Source organism: Mustela erminea, chromosome 12 (assembly GCF_009829155.1).
Source record: "Mustela erminea isolate mMusErm1 chromosome 12, mMusErm1.Pri, whole genome shotgun sequence".
Classification (NCBI taxonomy): domain Eukaryota; kingdom Metazoa; phylum Chordata; class Mammalia; order Carnivora; family Mustelidae; genus Mustela; species Mustela erminea.
The window spans coordinates 5,173,097-5,194,962 of record NC_045625.1 but is presented as its reverse complement, the minus strand read 5'-3'; the positions used below and the strand labels follow the sequence as shown (position 1 = coordinate 5,194,962).

General features: G+C 54.2%; 1 protein-coding gene across 4 annotated transcripts in view; it reads left to right on the top strand.

The window, feature by feature from the left end:
- The window catches only part of ABL1 (ABL proto-oncogene 1, non-receptor tyrosine kinase), a 139,663-nt gene that overhangs the window by 114,578 nt on the left and 3,219 nt on the right, over positions 1-21,866 (top strand). For 2 of the 4 annotated variants that reach the window (XM_032308731.1, XM_032308732.1), the window contains exons 5-11: positions 6,502-6,586; positions 7,301-7,478; positions 9,509-9,693; positions 11,901-12,053; positions 13,658-13,747; positions 14,086-14,250; positions 16,318-19,932. In XM_032308731.1, coding sequence (XP_032164622.1) covers positions 6,502-6,586; positions 7,301-7,478; positions 9,509-9,693; positions 11,901-12,053; positions 13,658-13,747; positions 14,086-14,250; positions 16,318-18,035 — 2,574 coding nt within the window. In that variant the 3' untranslated portion in view covers positions 18,036-19,932. Of the gene's footprint in view, positions 1-6,501; positions 6,587-7,300; positions 7,479-9,508; positions 9,694-11,900; positions 12,054-13,657; positions 13,748-14,085; positions 14,251-16,317; positions 19,933-21,866 lie in introns of those variants that run through there. The other 2 variants (XR_004277661.1, XM_032308734.1) reach the window with 1 other exon arrangement.

Sequence of the window (21,866 nt, the reverse complement as noted above, 5' to 3'; positions counted from 1 at the left end):
GCATCCCCTAGTGTTGACCTACGCTATTTTCACTTGCTTTAAAGGAACAATTACACTGACAACGTGCACAGGGATTGAGAGAGGAGGCAGTCCTGTAGCCACTGGACAAGAAAAAGAATGGAAACATCCATGACTGGGAGGAAGGGATCCAAGTGTGTGCACACACTTCTGTGGAGTCTGTGGGGTGCACACTTGGAGACCCCTGGAGCCGGATCACCTTTTAGGGCTTCTGTTACTTCCCTGCTGCCTTTACTCAGAGGCACAGTAAAGTGGAAATTACGGGTTCTGGTTGACGTAAAGTGACTCTTCAGAGAAAGGATTGTGTTCTTTAGTTCTAGAAACCAAGGGTGGCTTGCTTCCTGGCACTCTTATTGATTGTGTCCCCTTAGATCAGTCCTTTGGGCAGGACTGACACTTGTAGGTTGCGGAGTGGGGGTAACGTGGTTTGGGATCACCTTGAGGACTCCTGGATACTTTCCAGGCATGATTTTTTAAAAACACAATAAGCATTTATCGAGTTCCTTTCTTCTGTTTGCCTGACTTTGGGCTTAACCCTGAGATTGTGAAAATAGACTTCTTTCCTTCAGGCTAGTCGAGGTAGTGGAACAGTGTAGCTAGGAGGAGAAATGGGCACTATGACAGGAACCGCGGTGTGGTGTGGTAGGTGCCAGGTTAGAGGCAGGAGCGGGGTGCTGTCACACCGCCTGGGAATAAGGTTTTGGCGGGGGGAGTTACTGGTGAGCTCTCCTTGGCAGGGAGAGAGCACGAAGGAGACCATAAGTTGGTGCCATAGGGGAGGAACAGGAGTTGGCGGGGGGAGCGGAGGCCTGGACCGAGGCGGAGGGTGAAGAGCCTGTGCGGTTGCAGAGGGTTTGAACCGCCTGAGGAGCTGGGATTTTATCCGGGAGACAGTGGGGTGCACTGGGTGCACAGATGATTGGATTTGCACTTCACAAAGGTGGCTATGTTGGCGAGCCATAGGAAAAACGAAACAGCCCTTGTCCCACCTCCGCCAGACCAGGTGAGGCCGGGGAGAAAGGCATGTGCTCATGCTCCAGCAGCTCAATTTGGCACTGGACTGAAGAGCAGCCCCGGCTCTGGGTCTTGACCAGCTTGAGAAACTGTTAAAGGCCCAGGCAATACCCACACATTTGCCAATATTTGCAAAAATGAAACAAGAAAGAACAGAAGCACAAAATACACTAGGTTTCCATCCAGGGAAGGTGTGTCTGAAAGCTTTAGAAAGAGTGAGAGTTTGCACAGCTTGAAATGTGGGGGAAACACAGCCCAGCAGCGGATACTGTGGTATTGTTTCCTGAGCAACTGAAGATGGCCATTCCGGAGGAGGGACCCCTCCTGGAGGTCACTGGCAGTGGTGGCTTTCTTATACCAGTGAATCCCAATTATTTGGAAGTTGTGTGCATGTTAGAATATATTTCTCTAATGTATTATTAAACTTTTATTATACTTTTAATGGTTTTCCCCAAGAGCTTTATTAACTTTATGGTCCCACAGTTGGGGGGAAAAAAATTACAGAATCTAATTGCATGGATTTCTGGGAGTCGTCACCTCTGCTGATAGCTAATTAGGGAAAAGGAAATGCATCATATTCTAGAGATGTTTGTCAACCCAACATACGGTAGGAAGCAAATGCTAAATAAATTACCCCTTTTTTTGCCTCCCCTGCACAAAGCTCATCTCTACAGTAGGTTTCCCACTTGTCAGATGAGATCAGTGTCATGGTAGGTTTCCCACTTGTCGGATGAGGTCGTGTCACGGTAGGTTTCCCACTTGTCAGATGAGGTCAGTGTCACTGTTCGGGGCATTTGTTTCCACTGGAGACGTTGAGAACTTTGGGTTCTAAATGACAGTAATGGCTCATCCTTATTGAGCTCTTGCTACGTGCCCGGAAGGGTGGGACACTCCTTCTGTAGCCTCTCCTTTAATCCTTTCAACCACCGTAAGGGAAGGGTCCTCCTGTGCTCACTGCTTGAGGAAACTGCACTGGAGGGAGGCAGGGGAACTGACCCAGGCGTCCTGCCTCAAAGCCCAGCTCCTTTCCTCTTTCCTTAATTGTCACTCTGCTGCTTATTCCTCACACACCATGAAAAACACACAAACCACAGTTCCGAGTCCTAGAGATCCCCTTCCCTGCCCACACTCACTTGCCCTTCGGCTACAGCTGGATCTTCCATTCTCTCCAGGACCCAGCGGGGCACCTGAGTCTCCGTTGTCTCCTTCCCCCTCTGCCACCTATTTTGTGTTGCTGACCCGTCTTGAGGCGGCCCAGGAGGCAGCAAAACCGTGCTTTAACCCGGGCTCCATAGTGATCCACCAGGCCACACTGGGTCCTGTACCGTCTGGGCCCGAGACCAGAAGAGACTGGGAAACAGGAGTGCACAAGGCTGCCCTCTATGGGTGGGAAACTGGAATTAAACCAAAAGCCTCCTGAAGGGAACTGCTGGTTTGAGTTCTGACATAATTCAACAGGTCCTAGGCTTACCTTTACCTGTGTATTATCGGTATCACAGGCGGGACGTGCCTAAGAGAACCAGCTGTCCAGTAAAGAAAGCCCCACATTTCAGATGAGGTGTATTCCAAAAGTCTGTTTATAAGTCCTTTCCCCACCCCCATGAAACAGTTCTGGAAGTCATAGAATTTGGGGGAGACTACTGTTGATCTAGTGGCATTAGGATAGACTCTTAAGCTACTGACAGATTTACCATTAAAGTAGTGGGAAGTGACATTGTTGAAAAATGTTAAGACTTAAAGTTGTACTTGGTTCTTTACCTCTTTTTCAAATAGGTTAATATACGCACATAGTGTCCTGCCTTGATTTGTGTGACTTTCCAGAAAAGTCTGTGGGGGGTATCTTTCTGAACCATGTGGCAGCATGCTGTCGACACGGCCCCGTGCCTTCTGGTGCCCGCATACGTGCAGGCGTTCCTCGTCAGTACGCGTAAGGCGCTCTTGTTCGTGCACGGATGTGTCTAACATAAACCAGCCTTCCGCGCGCTGCTGTTCTTCGCCACCCTTTGCTATTACAGACCGTGCCACGGGGATTCTTCTCGCTGGATATGTGGGGACTGTCCTAGTGCTCAGCTCCCCAGGGTACGCTAGATCGAGGAGCAGGTACCAGTTTGCACTCGGCCGGCACTGGTGACCCTGTCCTTGCCTACACGGTCTGTTTGGGTTTGGCTTTTGTTTGCTGTATTTCCCCCAGGAAGCTGGTCCTGTTAGAGAGCTCCAGAAACGAGCAGAGAAGGAAGGGCTCCATGGCAGCACTGGACAGTCACGTGCTCTGGCTCTCTGGCTCCCCGAGGGGCTGTGCACAGGGAGAGAGGTGGCACATCTCAGAACGCACTGTCACCATGTTGCTCGCTTGTTCTGGCTGTGAGCTAGGTACACCTGTGTGTGTGAGGACCAGGGTTCGGGGGTTCTGTGGGAGGTGGTTTCTCATGCACCTGGTTGGTGAACCCCCTTCCTCGGCCTGGCTCAGGAGCTCCACCCCATCTCTGCAGCCCCATCTCTGCGGGCTGTGGGATGGCCCTTCACTGTGGTGGTGACCTTGCTCACCTCACATTTGGTTGAGAACCAGGGGCAGGTGTGGAAACTGAGCTCTCTGTGGACCCTGCTCCAGGACTGTGGTCCCTGCTGGGACTCGGGGAGCCATGAAGGGCACTCAGGGCTGTGTAGCACCAGTGACACGAACACTGTTCTTGGTTAATGCTGTGAAATGCCTCTGCTGGCGGGGAGGCCAGTGAGCAGAAAGGCTGAAGCTGGATGGAAAACACCCGTGACATCTTGGGTCCAGAGAATGTGTGTCTGTGAGACACAAAACCAAAAAGCAGTGTTAACTAAAGACCCAGCCTGTCTCTCATAGAAGCACTGTATTTAGCCGATCGCAGGGACAGAGATGACTGTCGTCATTACAGTAGTGGGTCCCGCTTGCCGAGTCCTGCCCACGAGGCGGGGGCAGCTCTTCTCCCTGTTTGTGGACTGAAGGGGACACGCCGAGAAACCTCCCTTACCTGGCTTGTGAGTGACTAAGCATGGCCACGCCGTGGCAGGGCTTGGTCTGTGTAACTCAGAAGCCACCCCTCTTAACCACCCCCTGTACCGGCCAGGCCCTGGGGTGCATCTGGGCCAGGCCGGTCAGTCCCCGTGAGGAGAGCTCGGCTGGCCCATCGCCCTCCCAATAGACAAGGCCGGAACTCAGTCTTTACTCGGTGTTGCTTTCCCCTCATTGATCAGAGTTCATTTTATTTTACTCTGTAAATGGAAGACCTTTCCAAAAAAAGATGGAAGATTTTTGAATTAAAGTCAAGGAATAGAACAAGATAGCATGGGGGGGGGGGTGTTGTTTCCAGTTTAATACAGCTACAGAAGTCTGAGGCTGCTGGTAGTGTCTGTTATAAATTGAACCAGGCCTGATTCCAGCAGGGGGAGACACGTTCACGCCGATTGTCCTGTAAGAAAAAAACAAGGAATTATTTATACCACACGTGTACGTGCGTGTGTATGAATGAGGGGAGAGCGAGACAGACAAAAAGAGGACGCGGTGCCTTTGAAAGCCCTCTTGTTCCTTCTGCATGTCCACGCCTCTCAAGATCCAGACCAGACATGGTTCTTTCAGAAAAGAGTCCGTAGCTATAAGGGCACGTGTGAAATGATTTCACTGTGGGTGGTTTATTATGTGGCACTTTAAAAGGAAAACTCCACTTGTCTAGAAAGCTTTATTGGACAGCTGTGTTTTGAACGTGTTGCTGGCCAGGCAAGGTTCTTAAAGCCCCTGGTCCTTACGTGAGCAGCATCGGCTCTCCGACTCCGGCAGGCGTGTGCTCTCCAGCCTCGGCATTAGCGTGTCACCCGGCGGATCAGAGCCTTCCACGCACCAACGGCACAGCCTGCAGAGCATGTTAAGGAGCAGAGAGGACTCGGAAGAATTGAACAGCCAATGGGGCCGTGGCAGGGACGAGTTCTTGTCCCCTGTAGAGCTTGACGCGGAGACTACAGCAGTGGTTATTGACATTAGAGTAGCTGACCATTGTTAAGGAGCGGTAAATTGTTTCTGAGTCTCACCCTCCCGGAACCCTAAGCTGAGTGGTAATGGGCTGACCTGTGTCCTCATTGGTCGTGCCTGGGCTTTAACCATGAGTGACCGCAGCCGGGACACGCTAGGCAGAGGATGGCCTGTGCTCTGCAAGTCTTTGCACGTGCAGGGGCGGCAGGAATGGCGCAGCCACGGTGATGCTGCGGTGAGGGCGTGAGCTCATTGTCTCCCAAGGCACAGGTACAATGTGTAAGGTGCCACATTGAAAGTACGGTGGATAAAGGGGCACCTGGGTGGCTCAGTTGGTTAAGTGGCCGGCTCTTGGTTCCAGCTCGGGTCATGTTCCCAGGGTCACGGGATCAAGCCCCACGTGGGCTCTGCACTCAGCAGAGAGTCTGCTAAGGTTTCTCTCTCCATCTGCCCCTCCCTGTGTGCGTGCGTGCATGTGTGTGTGTGTACATGCGTTCTGGCTCACTTACTCTCAAATAAATCTCTTTAAAAAAAGGGGGTTCCTCTCAGGCGAGTCTAGTTTTCCAGATCACTTCCCATCCGCCATGCAGCCTTCCTCTCCAGACAGATGTAGACTCCATGTTGAAACTTGGAGGGAGGCGCCCTGCTTCTCCTGCTAGACTTTGTAGCTGGCCTCTCACGACAGACACACCAGGTCATTTGCCCCCACCTGCTTGTCACTGTTTTGGCCAGAGGGCATCGGTTCTTTAAGTCAGAAGAGGTTCACCTGATGCAGGCTGCAGAAGGCTCCTGCGTGGTAGGGCCAACGCCGTGTGCAGGGCAGGGTGTGTGCGGGGCAGGGCACGCAGCCCTCCAGAGTTGAGCACGACCCAGAGCACCTGAGGAAGTGCAGACAGGGCGTCCGGTATGATCTGGGCATTTGCGGATACCTCTGTCTCCGCATGGCATTTCGATCCGGTGAACTTGCTAGAACCTGACCTCATGAAGCCATCATCGGGGGCTGTGGAGGAGGATTTTTTTAGAACCTGAGGAAATCTGCCTCGTGGGTGGTGGCGATGGCTTCATCAAGGCCCCCGGGCTGCCACGTGCTCAGAATCCTGTGCCGTGCAGCGTCCTCTGTCATGTTTTGACGTGCGGGTCTTCTTTGGTTGGACGGTATCTTTTTGTGTCATCGGGGTTTTTTTGTTAATGTGAAGTGTTTTAGGACTGCTTGGAAACCAGTTATTCGTTAGGGAAGTAGAACCAGCCTCTCCATCACAGCCCCTAGAAGCCAGTGGCCAGCATCTGTTTATTGGCCCGGGCGAGAAGTCACAAGGTCAGCACCGAAGGGAGAGCCGTCTGCGCTCTCGGTGGCCGTTGGCGCTGGTGGGTCAGGGCGGTGGCGGCCGAAGCTCCGGATTGTACTGACCATTCAAACGGTAGCTTCCCGCTTAAACACTGTCCTTGCTGAAACAGCTTCCCCCGCTTTTTCCCCACAGGAGGACACCATGGAGGTGGAGGAGTTCTTGAAAGAAGCTGCAGTGATGAAAGAGATCAAGCACCCCAATCTGGTGCAGTTGCTCGGTGAGTGCGCGGGGCTCTGGCGAGAGGGCCTCTTCGCTGAACCCCCGGGTGCGGCAGGTGCTGCGAAGGAGGCGAGCGGCCCGCGGCACGAGGATTTCTGCTGCGGGCGTCTGTCCTCTGCCGGCTCGCAGCCCGTGGCAAAAAGGAGGCCGGTGTGGGACGGTGTGGCAGGGGAGAGGGAGGGTTCCACACCCAGCGTGGGGCCCAGTGAGGGGCTCGATCTCAGGACCCTGAGATCGTCACCTGAGCCATGCAGGTGCCCCCTGTTTTTTTCTTAAGAGGGCAACGTTACTACTTTAATTCGATACCTAAAAGCAGACGTATGCAAATCTCCAATGGCTTCAGAGACCAGAATTTCCAGTCGTTTCTCACTGCAGTTACTCTGTAAGCAGACATGCCCGTGGTGGGGGTGAACTGACAGTGCTGTAGGCTGTTTGGCGTGTGCCCGACCTTTGCCTCTGAGCTCAATGGCAGCCTCTTCTGTTGGAGGTCAGGGGCCCCAGAGGAAGAGAAGAGCGCGGCCGCGTCCCTCCCATAGGAACGTGAGCACAAGCCACGAGTGCTTGCAACTGTGGCAGAGGTTGGGTCCCAGATTTAGAGGCAGAGACAGAACCCATTTCAGGCGCCCTTTTCTGTTGCGTGGTCCTTTCCGGGGTTGGTGCACTCGGCCACGGAGCAGCACACCAAAGCCCTCGACGTTTCTCTTGTTGGCAGGGGTCTGCACCCGGGAGCCCCCATTCTACATAATCACTGAGTTCATGACCTACGGGAACCTGCTGGATTACCTGAGGGAGTGTAACCGGCAGGAGGTGAATGCCGTGGTGCTGCTCTACATGGCCACCCAGATCTCGTCAGCCATGGAGTACCTGGAGAAGAAGAACTTTATCCACAGGTAGGCGCCTGGCGGGGCAGCCCTCCCCGCAAAGCCACGGAGTGGCCATGGGGCCGGCCACCTTTTACAGAGAGCTCCAGCTTACGAGGTCTTTGGGCTCAGCCTTTCACCTTAGTGCAGGCAACACGGTGGGCCGTGGACCACAGGCAGGCGCTGGGTTCCTGGCCTCACCAGCTTCACGCATGCGTCCAGGACCCAACTCAGCAGGCCTGGACCCTGGGCCCGCTGAGCAGTGAATCCCCGCACTAAGAACTATTTCCCGCAGCACCGTTTTGGACGACGACGTGGAATGCTAAATGAAGTTCATCAAAGGCATCCTTCCTGATAATCAGCACGCCCCGGGAAGCGGAGCGCGGTGGGCGCTCGTCAGGGATGCCCTCCTCCCCCGGGGTTGGCGGGGGGGCTGGCGTGGCTCCCACACAGGCTCGCGGTCACAGCCAGTGCACGGGCTCTTTGTGTTTCGCGGTTTCTCTCCTTTCTCTTTATTATCATTTCATTCTCCACTTAACTTGCTGTCCTCTGGCTCAGGGATGTTTCCGTGATTGTCAGAACTGTGTATGTGTAGTTCTAAATTAAGCGGCTTTGCTGTTTTGAATCCTGGAGTGTTTTGACCTTCAAGCGTGCCACAATTATCTTGGTGTTCGCATTCCTTGCTGGTGGAAATGGCTTCCTAGCAGAATGACGGCCTGAGCAGGACAGGGCCTGACGGGCTTTGCTGGTGACTTTTATACACAATGTTCTCCACGCCACCACTGTGAACTTTCCTACCCAATTACCTCAACTGTGGAGCCCGTACATGAGATTCCGTAGTGGGGAATAAGAGCAGCACGTGTGAAAGGCCGGCCGCTTCTTGTAAGACAGCGTTCCGGGGCTGCGCGAGAGCCTGATTCATGTGCTCCTGTCACTCAAGAAGGTGAACCCTCTGAGGCTGCAAATTGAGATTTCTTGACTTCTGGTTTGCTTTGCATGGGTAGATCCGCTCCTTTTTCATTTCATGAACTTAAAATGCTTTACCAAAATCCTATTAGGCACAAGTCTTCTGCATTTAATTTCCCTCTGATTGCTGGTGATCGGGCTATCTTAGGCAGACATCGCCTGAAGGTGCTGCCTCTTCTCATTCCTTCCTGCCGTTTTGCCTTGTGATTTCATGGTTAGCATCCACGGACCAGATATCAGACTCCCACCTCCCTGGGACAATCAGGAGGCGAGAAGAAGCTGGTTATACGGGAGAGAATTTGTAGGATACGTCTGGATAAGCATCAGGAGGAAATAGGAGAGTGTGAAACACAATTTGGGAGGAAGTGCTGTGGGCTTTATTTTTTTTTTTAATTTTTTAATTTTTTAAATTTCTTTTCAGTGTATGAGAATTCATTGTTTATGCACCACACCCAGTGCTCCATGGAATACGTGCCCTCCCTGATACCCACCACCAGGCTTACCCCTCCCCTTCAAACCCCTCAGATTGTTTCTCAGAGTCCACAGTCTCTCATGGTTCATCTCCCCTTCCAGTTTCCCTCAACTCCCTTCTCCTCTCCATCTCCCCGTGTCCTCCATGTTATTTCTTAGGGCTCCACAAATTGTGGGCTTTATTTTATTTTGTCCTTTATCAAGTCTGGATGGGCCCAGTGTAGATTCCATCTGATGGAAGTTGAGGATTGGCTGATGCCTTTGTTCCCCGTGCCTGGCGTAGAGCTTTCCTAACTGGGCAGACCCTTGGTGACCACAGATGTGCAGGCATGAGTGGAAGCACTTTACATATTAACTCACAACCACTCACCACAGCCCTAAGAAGTAGGCAGCTTCATTTAAGGATGAGGGTAACGGTGGCCCAGGGTAATGAACTTGCACCTCTCACCTTGGTGGGAGCTCAGGCGGATGTGAGGGATGAGCCGTGCTCCCGGTGGGGTGCTCACACGTGTTCCCCAGGGGACTGGACCCTGCCGTCAGGAGCGCGCCTTCGATCACTGGTGATGGGTTGGTGAGGCCGGGAAAGCTGGCCACACTCCCGGATAAACGCTTTCTTTCCCCAGAGATCTTGCTGCCCGAAACTGCCTGGTAGGGGAGAACCACTTGGTGAAGGTGGCTGACTTCGGCCTGAGCAGGCTAATGACCGGGGATACCTATACCGCCCATGCCGGGGCCAAGTTCCCGATCAAGTGGACAGCGCCAGAAAGCCTGGCCTACAACAAGTTCTCCATCAAGTCCGACGTCTGGGGTAAGGGCTGCTGCTGCTCGCGGTCAACCCTCCCTGCCGGGGCGGGCTCCGTCTCCTCTTGTCCTCACTCCCCTTGCCTTTTCTCTGCCTCTTTCTTGCTCCTTCACTTCTTTTCCTTTATTACTGAATTTTTTATTTTTTTCTCACTTGATAGTCTTTACTCCTGTTTTCTCTCCAAGGTGAAGTAAAAGCCAGTGTTTTCTTCCAAAATAATTCAGCTTAACTTTTTTTCTCCCCCACTAACTCACCGCCTTCATCCGAGGCGTGCTCCTTGGGTTTGCAGGGGCAGTTAGCCAGCCCTGCAGGCACACAGGGTCCTCTGAGCAGGGAAAGCCGTGCAGTTTGGTTTGGGCTTTAAATAGATTATTGCCCTTGGAAGCTTCACGTGCCAGTACTTAGATGTTTTGTTCAAGAACTTCCTGTTGTGGCAGGTCGTAAGCATCCACTGAAGAAGGCGGAGTTGCACCGTGGGCCCCGTGCACACATCACCCCCCTTCCTGGCCATCAGTCGTGGTTCTCCTGCAGCCTTGACCCCGCCCCCGCCCCCGCCCCGACGGTTTTGAAGCAGATCCCAGATAGCGTATGATTTTGTTCATAAATATTTCAGTAGGAGTCTCTCAAAGATGGCTCTTTATTCTTGTAGCCACAGTGCCCCTCCTCCCCATATTGACAGTAATTCCTGAGTATCACGATGCAGTCAGCGTTTGCATTTCCAGCTGAGCCGTAAAAGTCCTACTTCTCCCGGCTGCTTGAGCTGAGATCTGAGCACTGTTCACACCAGGCAGGCGGTCGGTGCGCCCTCTGTGCTGTCCGGTCTAAGCTCCCACCCCGTCTTTCCATGGCCTTTGCTGTCTGTTTGTTAAAGAAACCCCCTCCTGGGTCCTTCCACGTCTCCCACACCGCACCCCGCGCTGTAATTCAGTGTGTTCCTCTGTCTTCCGTACTCCTGGTATGTGCGCAGCTGTGTCTGGTCCGCCGGGTCATCCTCGGGTCTGACTTCTTTTCAGCAGGACAGCGTCATGCGCCATCGTGTGCTGTTTAATCAAGCCAGCGCTGGGCTCCATTATCCCTCCCGTGTGATTTTACAGCTCCTGATACCCAGTGCCTAGATCTGCTGATCTGTTAGGGGTTGCCGAGTGGTGCTGCTCTAATTCTGCCATTCCTCATTCACCCGTTAGCTCGGCGCTTCTGTAAGAAGAAACCCTCCTCTGCTGTTTGGTTACTCGGGGGTACCATTCGTTTAGAAAAAGCAGCATCGTTGTTGGCTTCCTTGCTGTTGTTCACCCGTGTTCACACAGACGAGTTGGTGTTTTAATGCCTTCCAGTGATGACCAAGTAGATTTGGGGGGTTTTCTTTTGTGACACTATTATGATATAGGTGTATATAAAATATAGATGTGACATGGTTGACTATGTTTTAACCCACTGCAGTTCTTTTTCTTCTTGATACTTTGTCTCTTATATGGCCAGTGGGAACTGCAGATTGCTCCTGGTCCTTTTGACAAAACCCTTGTAGTCGTTAACAGTGTCCGTCTGGGGCCATAAAGATATTCCCGGTCCGTTCCATGTCCTGGACCTGAATCACCCATTTCTCCAAGGAGTCCTGTGCACCAGTGGGGGAAGGGGCAAGAGGGAGAGAATCCCACGCAGACTCCATACTGAGCATGGAGGCCCACACAGGGCTTGATCTCATGACCCTGTGATCCTAATCTGGACTGAAGTCAAGAGTCCTATGTTTAACCACCTAAGCCCCCCAGGTGTCCCAGTTTTACATGATTTTTATGAACTGTTTGGAGTTAGAAGGGGCCTTGGAGAGGATACTGTACACGAGAGAGGAGAGGAGGCTTGTCTTAGACACTTAGCTAGCCGATCTCAGAGCTAGGAGTAGAAATAGCCTCTTGACTTCCAGCCGTCGGGGTCCTCCACCGTAAATCCCAGCACGGTGGTCTCATTACATCAGAGACACTGGCGGGGCTGATCAACCCAGTTTCTTCCCCCCGTTCAGCTCGTTGTGGAGTGGGGAGGGTGTTAACTGAACGTCTCCTTCTGTCCTGGGCTGTTGGTCATTAAGAGCCTGGCAGGATGTCCCTGGGCTGCTTCCGAGGGCGGAATTCTCATGTGCGCTACCTAGGTTTAGCCAGTTTTAAGTGTAGGAGAGTTCCATTTCATACACCTTCAACAAGCTCTGTCTTTCTTTTTTCTCGTAGCTTTTGGAGTATTACTTTGGGAAATTGCCACCTACGGCATGTCACCTTACCCAGGAATTGACCTGTCCCAGGTGTATGAGCTGCTGGAGAAGGACTACCGCATGGAGCGCCCGGAAGGCTGCCCGGAGAAGGTCCACGGACTCATGCGAGCGTGTGAGCCTTGCCCAGGGGTGCCAGAGGGCCGTGTGGGGGCCGTGTGGGCTCCGTGCGAGGGGCCGCGCGAGAGTGTGTGCGCCCCGTGCGAGTGCTCCCCTTCCTTCCCTGCCTCTCTCAATCCACTTTCTCCAGAAGCAGCCAGTGTGGCGGTTAGGTCCACACTCACCCAGACTGTCCTCCGCGCTTCTGTACCCATTGTTTACACGTAGCGATTACGTGGGAGGGGGGTTTTGGTTTCTTTTTAATGCAAAAATGGGATTGATGGATTCCAAGCTTGGATTTCTTATTAATAAATACAAATTCCTGGGCCCTGCCTTTGAATATTCTGCTGTAGTAGGCACATGCTCCGGCTGACGTTTAGCTAGTTGGTTTTATTATGTATATATTTATATAAGATCATTCCCTCAACTTTTTTTTGCACATAGCTGTATGACAGGCATTATCTTTTGGTCCGCATTTCAAAGGTATCTCTCCCTCTCCCCACCCCCTTATTTTTATATAGTTGTTTAGCTTCCCATTAAATGACTTATTCATTCATCTAAAACCATTTTGGTAGACATTTGGTTGTTTCACATATTTGTTTGGCTTTTGCCATTACTAGGAAAGCAAGGATGAACCCCCTTATATGTATACCTCTGTGCATTATGCTGGTATTTCTAAAATAAAGCAAATAAAACCAAAGTTAAACCATTGGTTCAGAGGGCTATTTGAATTTTAAATTTTGATAGGTTTTACCAAATTGTTTTCCATGGAAGGTACCCCCCCAAAAAAAAGGTACCACTTCTCCCACCAGAAGTGTAGGAGAGTAACTGTTCTCACCAACATGGGGCTTTATCAGTCCCTAATCCTCACATTAATCTTGGGGCACCTGAGTGGCTCAGGTGGTTAAGCATCCAACTCTTGATCTCAGCTCAGGTCGTGATGTCAGGGTCCTGAGTTTAAGTCTCACATTGGGTTCCACACTGGGCTTGGAGCCTACTTTAAAAAAAAAAAAAAAAAATCCTTGTGTTAATCTTGTCTTAATTAACATTTCTTTACTGATAAGGAGTTCAGACTTTGATAACCCAGAAGTAAGGGTGAACTAGAAAGCAAGCCGTTTGACTTAGTGATTCTCTGCACTTGTTAGAGTGGGGCTGGGGAAAAGACTTATAAATGTAGTTCTTGCTGTCACATCTCTCTGGGGCTTTACAATCCATATTCCTGCCAATATCTAAAGTCTTTTTGAATTCTTAATGTCTGTAATAGGACACAGTGACATTTGTCACTTTAACTTGTCACAGCAAAACATGGTTAGCAGGATTGGGGGTTTTTTTGTTTTTTTGGGTTTTTTGGGTTTTGTTTTTTTTTTAAGGTTTGAGAGAGCACGAGTGGGAGGGGCAGAGGGATAAGGAGAAGCAGACTCCCTGCTGAGCAGAGAGCCTGCCTTGGGGCTCAGTCCCAGGACCCTGAGATCATGACCTGAGCCAAAGGCAGACCGGTATCTGAGCCACCTGGGCACCCCTGGGGTGCTTCTTTCATTACCAGACTTTCCTTAAGAACTGCTAGACCCCCGCTTATTAGCGGGGCCTCATGCATGGTCTGACTGTGTTTCATCTGTCCAGGTTGGCAGTGGAATCCCTCCGACCGGCCTTCCTTTGCTGAAATCCACCAAGCCTTTGAGACGATGTTCCAGGAATCCAGCATATCAGATGGTAAAGTACCCATTCCTGGGGGTGCCTGCAGTGGGATGAGAGGTTGGAATGGAAAGGGACAGCGAGTTCTCTGAGACCAGAGAGCTGGGCAGAGGTGTTGGGCGTGGAGCTGTCTTGCAGCCATGCCCGACTCTGAGAAGTAGGTGATTTTCTCAGCATCTGTATCTCTTCTGTAACTGTGCATGAATGAGCTCTCTTACCCGAGGGGGAGAAAAAGACGGAAAACACCAGCATACCAAACTGACACCATTACTGATGGCTGCTGATTTTTGGTTTGGGTTTTGTTACTGACACCATTACTGATGGCTGCTGATTTTTGGTTTGGGTTTTGTTCATAGAAGTGGAAAAGGAACTGGGGAAGAAAGGTGTGCGAGGGGTTGCGAGTACTTTGCTGCAGGCCCCGGAGCTGCCCACCAAGACCAGAACCTCCAGGAGAGCTGCGGAACACAAAGACCCCACTGAGGTGCCTGAGACGCCCCACTCCAAGGGCCCGGGAGAGACCGGTATGTCCCCTGCCCCCAGCAGACACCCAGGGGCGTCCACACCCTCAGGGCCAGTACAGGCAGATGGGAAGCAGTAAGGGAGCCTACACAGAAGGGCAGGCAACTTCCTCGTTAGTGATCCAGCTTTGAGAAGTGGAAGGCTCTCCTCTCCACACAGCGTCGTGCCCCTCCTTCTGGGAGTCCTTAGGAACCGTCGGCTTCAGCAGTTACTCTGGTCAGGTGGGCACAGGTGCTTATGAAGCCGACTGAGAACAAACCCGCCTTTTCATGTATTATTCACGGCATTGGTGGTTGCTCTTGCGGGCGCCGGAACAATAATAAATATTGAACCAAACGAAGAGCAGCTCGTTGCGAAGTGCGGAATGAAAGCTCCCTAGAACTGACGGAGCCAGGGGACACCCGCAGCGCAGCGCCAGTGTCCACACATGGTCTCTGAGAAAAGACTGGCGGCCCCCGTTCCCTAGCTGCTTGCGGGAAGTGGCAGCGGTGCCCAGGAGTCTCCGGGTGTCGGGAGGAGTAACCCCCGCCGGCACCAACCAGTGCTCCCGCAGCCCCCCGCGCCCTGCTGTCCTTTGAGTTCGGCTGCTCTGGTGCAGCAGCTGCCGCTCTCCCAGCAGAACCCCGGAAGCCGGGTTTGTGGAGGCTCCTGGGGGAAGCTCTCATGGTCCACTGATGAGTGAGTGGGGAGGGGCAGGACAAAGCCAGAACAACGAGATGTTTAGCCATAGCACGATTCCCAAATACTACTTCTCGTGTACCCATATTAGTTAAAAAACAAAAAAAAAAGGTCACACATGAGTCTAGGTGTGTACGCGTACTATGCCCAGACATGTGTTTTATAAAATACAGCAGAAATGTACACTTAGAAGGTTTATGTTAAAAAATCCAAATTACAGAGTTTTCTTTCCACACCCCCGATTGTCTTGCTCACCCTATAGACTCTCCAGAAGCTCGGGCCTGTGTCCTTCTGTTAGTTGTCAGGATTTCAGGTAGCTGAGCAGTGGGGATGGGGAGAGGCCGCTGTGGGAACTTCAGGTTTATTAAAAGCCCAGTGATAAGCAATCATGTTCATTTATGCCCATCAGTATTCATCTGAGGGGTGTTTTGATATGTAATCTCGTGGTGAGCCGAGAGTGTCAATTAGCTGTTCAGCATTGAACTAGAGCGGTGCATAATTCATTAGGATTTCACGTTCTTCAACTTCTTCCGCTGGATTAAAGTTTTGGAGGTCCGCAGCGTCCTCTGAGTCAGGTGTCCTGCGTGCCCCCTGGTGTTCTGACAGGCGCCCCCTTGTACCTCTGCCCCAGTTGTAGACGTCCTCTGTGCTGCTCTGGGCACTGACACAAAGCCGCTCCTCCCAGCTGCCCTCAGAGGGAGAGGTCTGTCATTCACCAGCCGGGAGCTTGGCAACACCAGAAAGATTTCTTGGGAGCTATTATTCACGTATAAAGAATGCCCATTTTAAAATGTGTAAAGGTCACTCCTTCTTGTTCGCCAAGCATAGTAGCCCATTGTTACCGTGGTGCACGGCCCCTTCCCTTCGGACCTCACCTCCTAGGACCTCAAATGGCAGGTCCGAGAGGCCCGGGGCTTGACCCTTTGCTCAGCCCTGTCACGGTTTTTATGTGCTAGGGAATGGTACTGGGGGACTCTGTGCTGTCAAGGAAGCCCCGGGGCAGGGATGAGGGGCCCAGCTTTCTGTGCTGCTGTCCTTAGGGTAAAGAGACGCTTTTCCTGAAGACATTAACAGAGGTGACAGCAGTCAGTGAGAGGCTACATGCCAGTAGCTGGGATGGACGCTTTACGCTCACTGAGTTATGTTCGCTCTGCGACACTGCGGGTGCGTTCTGTTCTCCATTTCATATGTGAGAGAGCTGAGGGTACACGCAGACGTGTCCCTGGCCCGGGCCAAGGCTGGGGAATGGCAGAGCCGGCGCTCACGTGCAGGCCTACCAGAGCCCAGATCCTTGGCAGCTGCTCTGTAGAGAACAGGGTCCAGCCCCAGGTTCCCCTCGGCAAAGAAGCCTCTGGTCTGGAGGCATTCAAACTCTCCCCGCTGTGTTTCAGAGCCTCTGGACCACGAGCCTCCTGTGTCTCCACTGCTCCCTCGAAAAGAACGAGGTCCCCAGGATGGCGGCCTCAATGAAGATGAGCGCCTTCTCCCCAAAGACAAAAAGACCAACTTGTTCAGTGCCTTGATCAAGAAGAAGAAGAAAACAGCCCCAACCCCCCCGAAACGCAGCAGCTCCTTCCGGGAGATGGACGGCCAGCCCGAGCGCAAGGCGAACAGTGAGGAAGAGGGCCGAGAAACCAGCAATGGGGCGCCAGTCCTCACACCCTCGGACACCGCCGAGCCAGCCAAGTCCCCAAAACCCAGCAGCAGAGCTGGCGTCCCCAACGGAGCCTTCCGGGAGTCAGGAGGTGCAGGCTTCCGGTCTCCCCACCTGTGGAAAAAGTCCAGTACACTGACGAGCGGCCGCCTGGCAGCCAGCGAGGAGGAGAGCGGCAGCAGCGCCAGCAAGCGCTTCCTCAGGTCCTGCTCTGCCTCCTGCGTGCCCCACGGGGCCAAGGACACAGAGTGGAGGTCTGTCACACTGCCACGCGATCTGCAGTCCACGGGGAGGCAGTTCGACTCGTCCACATTTGGAGGGCACAAAAGCGAGAAGCCAGCTCTGCCTCGGAAGCGGGCAAGTGAGAACAGGTCCGACCAGGTGACCAGAGGCACGGTGACTCCCCCACCCAGGCTGGTGAAGAAGACCGAGGACGCAGCGGATGAGGTCTTCCGAGACGCCGGGGAGGCCAGCCCGGGCTCCAGCCCGCCCAGTTTGACTCCAAAACTCCTCCGCAGGCAGATCGCGGGGGCCCCTTCCTCCGGCCTTCCTCACAAGGACGAGATCGGGAAGTCCGGTGCCTTGGGGACCCTTGTCGCAGCTGAGCCGGTGCCTGCCACCAGCCGAGCAGGGCCAGGAGCATCTGGGGGGGCCGGCAAAGCCCCCACTGAGGAGCCCAGAGCGAGGAGGCACAAGCCCTCTTCCGAGTCCCCAGGGAGAGACAAGGGGAAGCTGTCCAAGCTCAAGCCCGTCCCGCCGCCCCCGCCACCGGCCTCCGCTGGGAAAGCCGGGAAGCCCTCTCAGAGCCAGAGCCAGGAAGCAGCGGGGGAGGCCGGCGCTGGTGGGAAAGCCAAAGCCGCGGCCATGGTTGTGGATGCTGTGAACAGTGACACCGTCAAGCCCGGGCCACTGGGAGAAGGCGTCAAAAAGCCTGGGCTTCCGTCCATGCCAAAGCCACAGTCGTCCAGCAAGCCGGCAGGGACCCCAACCAGCCCAGCTCCCGCCCCCTCCGCCTCGCCATCAGCATCTTCTGCCCTGGCCGGAGACCAGCCGGCCTCCACTGCCTTCATCCCGCTCGTATCGACCCGTGTGTCTCTTCGGAAAACCCGCCAGCCTCCAGAGCGGATCGCCAGTGGCACCATCACCAAGGGCGTGGTCCTGGACGGCACGGAGGCTCTGTGCCTGGCCATCTCCAAGAACTCTGAGCAGATGGCCAGCCATAGCGCCGTGCTCGAAGCCGGCAAGAACCTCTACACGTTTTGCGTGAGCTATGTGGATTCCATCCAGCAAATGAGGAACAAGTTTGCCTTCCGCGAGGCCATCAACAAACTGGAGAATAATCTCCGGGAGCTTCAGATCTGCCCGGCGACAGCAGGCAGCGGCCCGGCGGCCACTCAGGACTTCAGCAAACTCCTCAGCTCCGTGAAAGAGATCAGTGACATCGTACAGAGGTAGCAGGAGCCAGGCGTCAGGGCAGCCGGAGCCACCGGCCGTGCCTAAGGGCTTCCCCACGCCTGCCATGGTGGCTGACACGAGACCCGTGAGTTGGGACGTTGGCCCAGGAGTGCCGTGCTGGACGGAGCCAAAGGTCACAGTGGAACACAGCCCTACTACCTATGTTTTGCGCCAGCTGTCCTCCTGCACTTTCCCCCTCCCCCGCCCGGGCTCCTCAGCCTCCTCTGTGCCGAGTTCTATCTGTGGAGTTCCTGCTCTGTGGACTTAAACTGAGCTCTTTGGGCCAGGTGGGAAAGCAGATGAGTATTTCTTTTTTTCTCCTCTGGCTCTGCCTTCTCCTCCATTTACCCCAAGAACGAGTACCCTGAACAGGAATCTTGTCACCAAGGCCTAGGAACTGTCCCCTCCACTTACCCTGTGGAGGGAGCCTATGCATGCCTCTTACTGTGCCTCCTGCCCTGAAGACGCGTTTCCAGAACTCCATCCTGGAAAGTGCTGCTGGCTGGTCACTCTGTCCTCCGTTGCTGCCAGGCGCTGGGGCCCTCACGTTTCCTCGTGTGAAGGTCACCTCTTGATTTGGGGGGGGGCGTAAAACAGGGTGCTAACCAACCGGCCTTTGGGTCCCGGGACAGGTGGGGAAGCTGAGGGGCCCGTGGCATGGGAGACCGTCCTTGACGTCCATTCTCGGTGCCTTGCTGTCTTGTGACAGGCACTGCTCACCCAGGACGGAAAGCTTGAGTCTTAAGAGTAGCAGGGTCTCAGTCCAGAGTACCAGCGTACGGGAGGCAGGACGGATGGCCCTCGGGGTAAACAGCTGGTGCCCAGGTGGCCTGGGGCTGGGCCTAGGGAGGGCTGCTTTGGGCCCAGGACACCTTCCTTTCAGGTTTCCAGGTGCCCAGAAGCAGCACTGGGTCTTGATTTCTGACCAGTGTCGTCCTGCTCCCTTCTACTCCTCTGAGACAGAGTAGATGGATGCAGAGCTCTTTTCCTGTGCGACAAGCCAGTACTTAGTTGTCTGGAGTTCTGGAAGGATTTTGTGGCTCCACCCTCAGCCCAGCCCCCTGTGGTACAGCAGGACCTGCCGTCGGCCACCAGCATCTGGGAAGAAAAGACTGTGGAGCCAAAAGCCCCTTTTGGCCGTGCACGAAGGGGCAGACGTCCCGTTGAATCGCCATGAGCAACACGTAGCCCCCCATTTCTGCTGGGGTTATCAGGGATGAAGACCGCAAACAAATGAAGCCCCAGAATGTGTCTCGAAGAACAGGCCTGTCCCCGGACCAGGCTCATGGGGCAGAAGCCCGGGCCGTCTTGAGCTTGACCTGGAGCAGCTACTGAAGAGTGGGCAGGCACCTGCCTGGGCCTCTCGGCAGGCCCAGGAGGAACCACCTCGCACCCCCAGGGGTGCGTACCTCCTCGCACCGTGACCGCACACGGGCCCCATTTTTATGCTCCTCACCTAGACTTGTATTTTATTTCCCTGGTAGAGACTGTTTCATTTGGATCAACTTCCGCTGTCCTCACAGCGCGTCACCTCTTCGCCCCCCCAGCCTCCCGTGTTGCACACACTGGGGGAGGCACTCGAACACCACCAGCGGCCTTTCGGACAAAGCAGAACGGACCCCCCGGGTTCCCTCAACTGCGTGTTTCCATGAGGTACTGGCCTCTTTGTTCACATGATTTGCCACTATATTTTACATTTATACGTTGATATTACACTCTTTTATAAATGACATGTAAATAGTTTTCCACTATTCTCTCTTCTCAAATGCTTCTAGTTGTCTTTTTTTTTTTTTTTTTTTGTCGCGTACATTTTGTTTCTGTATATGATTCTGTGGTTTTTGAATCCACATCTTTCTGTAGTATTTTTTAAATAAATGTTTACAACATTAGAACTCGGGCAGATTGCTCTGGTCTGTACTTTCTCCTTGTTGTTCTGAGCCGTGGTGTGCACGTGGTGGGGGGGCGGGGGTCCCTGTTTCCCTGCAGGGGGACCGGAGGCTGGGCGGCGGGGCCGCAGCACGAATCTCGCATGTTCCTCCGCCTCCCGAGAGCAGTCTCCTGGTCCTGGTCTCAGGCCCTTCCTGTGCCCTTGACACCGATTCTGCCGGCAGCTCTGGGAGTGGGCTCTGCCACCGTGGGGGGCCACATCTGACTGATGTGGGAAAGGAAGAGTCCAAGGGCTGTGCCCGCTGCCAGGCGGTCACAGCATCACTGAAGTGGGGAGGCGGCATCCCGGACTGGGCTCGTCCCTCCACAGGTGTGCTTTCCTCCTCCGCCTGCGAGCCCGCCCCCTGCGCTCCCCACCCCCCACCCCGGCCCCGAAGCACCCCTTGCTCGCTGTGGTCCACGCACCCCGGGTCTTATTTCTCTGTGTACAGGAGGAGGGGCGGGGATGCTGGCCTCAGGGTGATGGAAATGCCACCCGGCGGGCCGTGTCCTCTCCCAGCCCCCCACCGAGGGGACTGAGGGGGGCCCGTGAGGCCATTTTCCCCATCGGGGCCTCCATTTAGCGCCAGCTGACAGCTTGGAAAGTGGAAGTCACAGAAGTAAGTCGCGCTGTGTGATAATGATACTTATTAGGCGGCAGACTTGTCAGAGGATCCAGATCTGCTCAGCAAAGCATGGTGAGGAGCACGGCTCAGTGGGAGCTCAGCGCGGCGGCGCAGCCCGTCAGGCAGGGGAGGTGAGGTCGCAGCCCGGGCTGGGTGCTGGGACCTCGTGGAGCAGGCGCGCCGAGGGGCTGCAAGGCCTTCTCCCTGTTAACCGGGTCAGGGGCGTCACCTCAAGGGACAACTCTTGAGTTGGAAAGAAGACGCAGAGTGACTACGATGACAGCCACCACCGATGGCTGCTCCCTCCGTGCCAGACATAGGCCGGTCCTGGAGACTTCACGGCACCTCCTGGGCAGAGCGTGTTACCCCATTTTCTTGACACCCAGCCATGAGGTTACTGGTTGTCATGGCTTGGGCGTGGTGTCATGTGCCAGTCACCGTGGCAGCTGTGCCCATGGGAAATACGCGTCTTCTCTCAGTTAGGAATTTTGCGTGTGCCGCTCATGCTTCCGAAACTTTCTTGGGTCTGGCTGTTCTGGAACAGCGGTTCGCCACTTGGGTAGGCCACAGAAGCCCTGGAGAACTTGGCGCACCTGGCTGCGGCCCCAGGAGAGAGCGCAGAGGTGCGTACGTGGTCTTCCGAGCCTTGTGAGGCCTGCCCTCGAGGTCCAGAATCGGGGAGCGGGGTCAGGCCTGCCATCTGGGCCAGCAGCTGCTGTCGCTGTCGTCAGAATGAAACACAAGCCGAAATGTCCGAATGGGAGCGAGCAAGCACCGACAGAGCGCGGAGCGCAAACAGCCGGGAGGAGCGCCGCGTGGCAGGTGCCTGCAGGGTGGGGTAGGGCGAGCAGTGGAGACAGATGAACTCGTCACAGCCTGGTGTCCATGAGCCTCGCCAGTGCAACGTGAGCAGGAGCAGCCAGATAGTTGGTAGTGCTGCCAGAAGCTTCCATCTATCTAAAGCAGCACACTGGTCTGTGGTTTGGTGTTGAAAGTCAGGACGTAGGGTCATGCCTGGTTGGGGCGCAGGGGAGCTTGGGGGAGCAGATGGTGCTCCGTTTCCTAGTCTCGGTCACACTGACTGACGGGTGTATCACTTGGGGACAGTTTACTGAACTGGACACTCAGAACTGGAGCACATTCTCCATGTGTGTCAGATTTCAATGAGAGGTGTTTGCTTGTATTCGTTAGAGAGCGAGAGCACGAGCAAGGAGAGGGAGGGACAAAAGGAGAAGCAGACTCCCCGCTGAGCACAGAGCCTGACGCAGGACTCGACTCC